At 44.0% G+C, this 1,173-nt stretch overlaps 1 protein-coding gene across 1 annotated transcript; it reads right to left on the bottom strand.

Annotated features, from left to right (window-relative positions):
- Positions 1 to 522, bottom strand: SARC_03625 (hypothetical protein; the record flags this gene model as incomplete). Its single annotated transcript, XM_014302570.1, has 1 exon — positions 1 to 522. One exon carries the CDS (start codon positions 520 to 522, stop codon positions 1 to 3), a length of 522 nt encoding a protein of 173 aa, XP_014158045.1.
- Positions 523 to 1,173: the final 651 nt, after the last annotated feature.

Here is a 1,173-nt window from a genome sequence, read left to right as displayed (position 1 = left end):
CTACCTTGCCGGAGATATGGACAATCTTGCTACCTCCGTATCGCTTTGGACACGCTCCTCGGCCTGTTTGGCCTGGTTTGATGCCTTCGGGGGGCATTGACTGAATCGATGTGGGGCTGGCATCACCTTACAATAAGGATATGCACGCTCTTTGCGCGCCCTTTTCTTCTCTCGGGCTTGTCCTATTGGCTTGGTTTGTTTGGGTGCACCGTTGTACGGTTTATGTCGATTGTTCGTAGCAGTAGGGCTATTCTGAGCCTTGTTGTGGATAGTTGTATGTGTATTGTGTCGCTTGCGCTGCTCTCTTATCTGCTCTCTTAGCAACTGATCTCCTTGCACTTTTGCTGCCGCTCTTATGCTTGCTCCAGTCATAGAGTGAAACACAGTGTGTTGCATATCCGATAAGTGACCCTCACTTCCATCAAGACGTTTGTCGGCCCCGATGAGAGTATCCACCTTCTTTTGTTGTCCATGGTGCGTAAGTGCTTGGTATCTTTGGACCTCGAGAATTTGTAAGTGCATAGGCTCTTTGCTGAGTTGCGGTAACGCTCCTCTAAGATCTGAATTATCTTATGTGCTCGTTCAGTGCGCACTTCGACGTTTAGTCTCTTGTTCTGTATGTCATTGAGAAACTTCTCAAACCGATAGTCTACTGGGTGGTGTCGGAGTCTGTCAATAATGATTCTATTAAATTGCTCAGGATCCTGGAAGTGTTTGGTTATTTATGTTCCAGAGTTTCTCAACTCTTTGAGCACTGCTTTGGTCTTCTCTGTTGCATCAGTAGAATGGAATAGATTTCTCACTAGTGCTGGATACTAACATAGTGGTATTGGCCAAGAATAAGCCTCTGCATTGCGTTGTGGATTTTATTATGTCTTTACAGTTCTCCATCTTGAAGTAACTATCTCTAGTTAGGGATAATATTATTTATTTCAAAAATGGCAAGTATGTATGATACAATGTATGAACATATGGTATGGCTCTCATAGTCGCTGTAGTGGTTCAGGAAAGATTGATGGGAAGAAGTGGTCAATAAATTCCCGTTTGAAGCTTGGGCCAAGTGAGTCGACAATGGAAGATATGTACTGAGTCAATTCGGGCCGGTGTTAACAAAACACTGTTACTATCGAATGTTCCATATATTCGCTTGATGACCTACTAAGTAGAGTACCC

Source organism: Sphaeroforma arctica (genome assembly GCF_001186125.1).
Source record: "Sphaeroforma arctica JP610 unplaced genomic scaffold supercont1.188, whole genome shotgun sequence".
In the NCBI taxonomy this organism is placed as follows: domain Eukaryota; class Ichthyosporea; order Ichthyophonida; genus Sphaeroforma; species Sphaeroforma arctica.
This window is presented reverse-complemented; position numbering and strand designations above follow the sequence as displayed.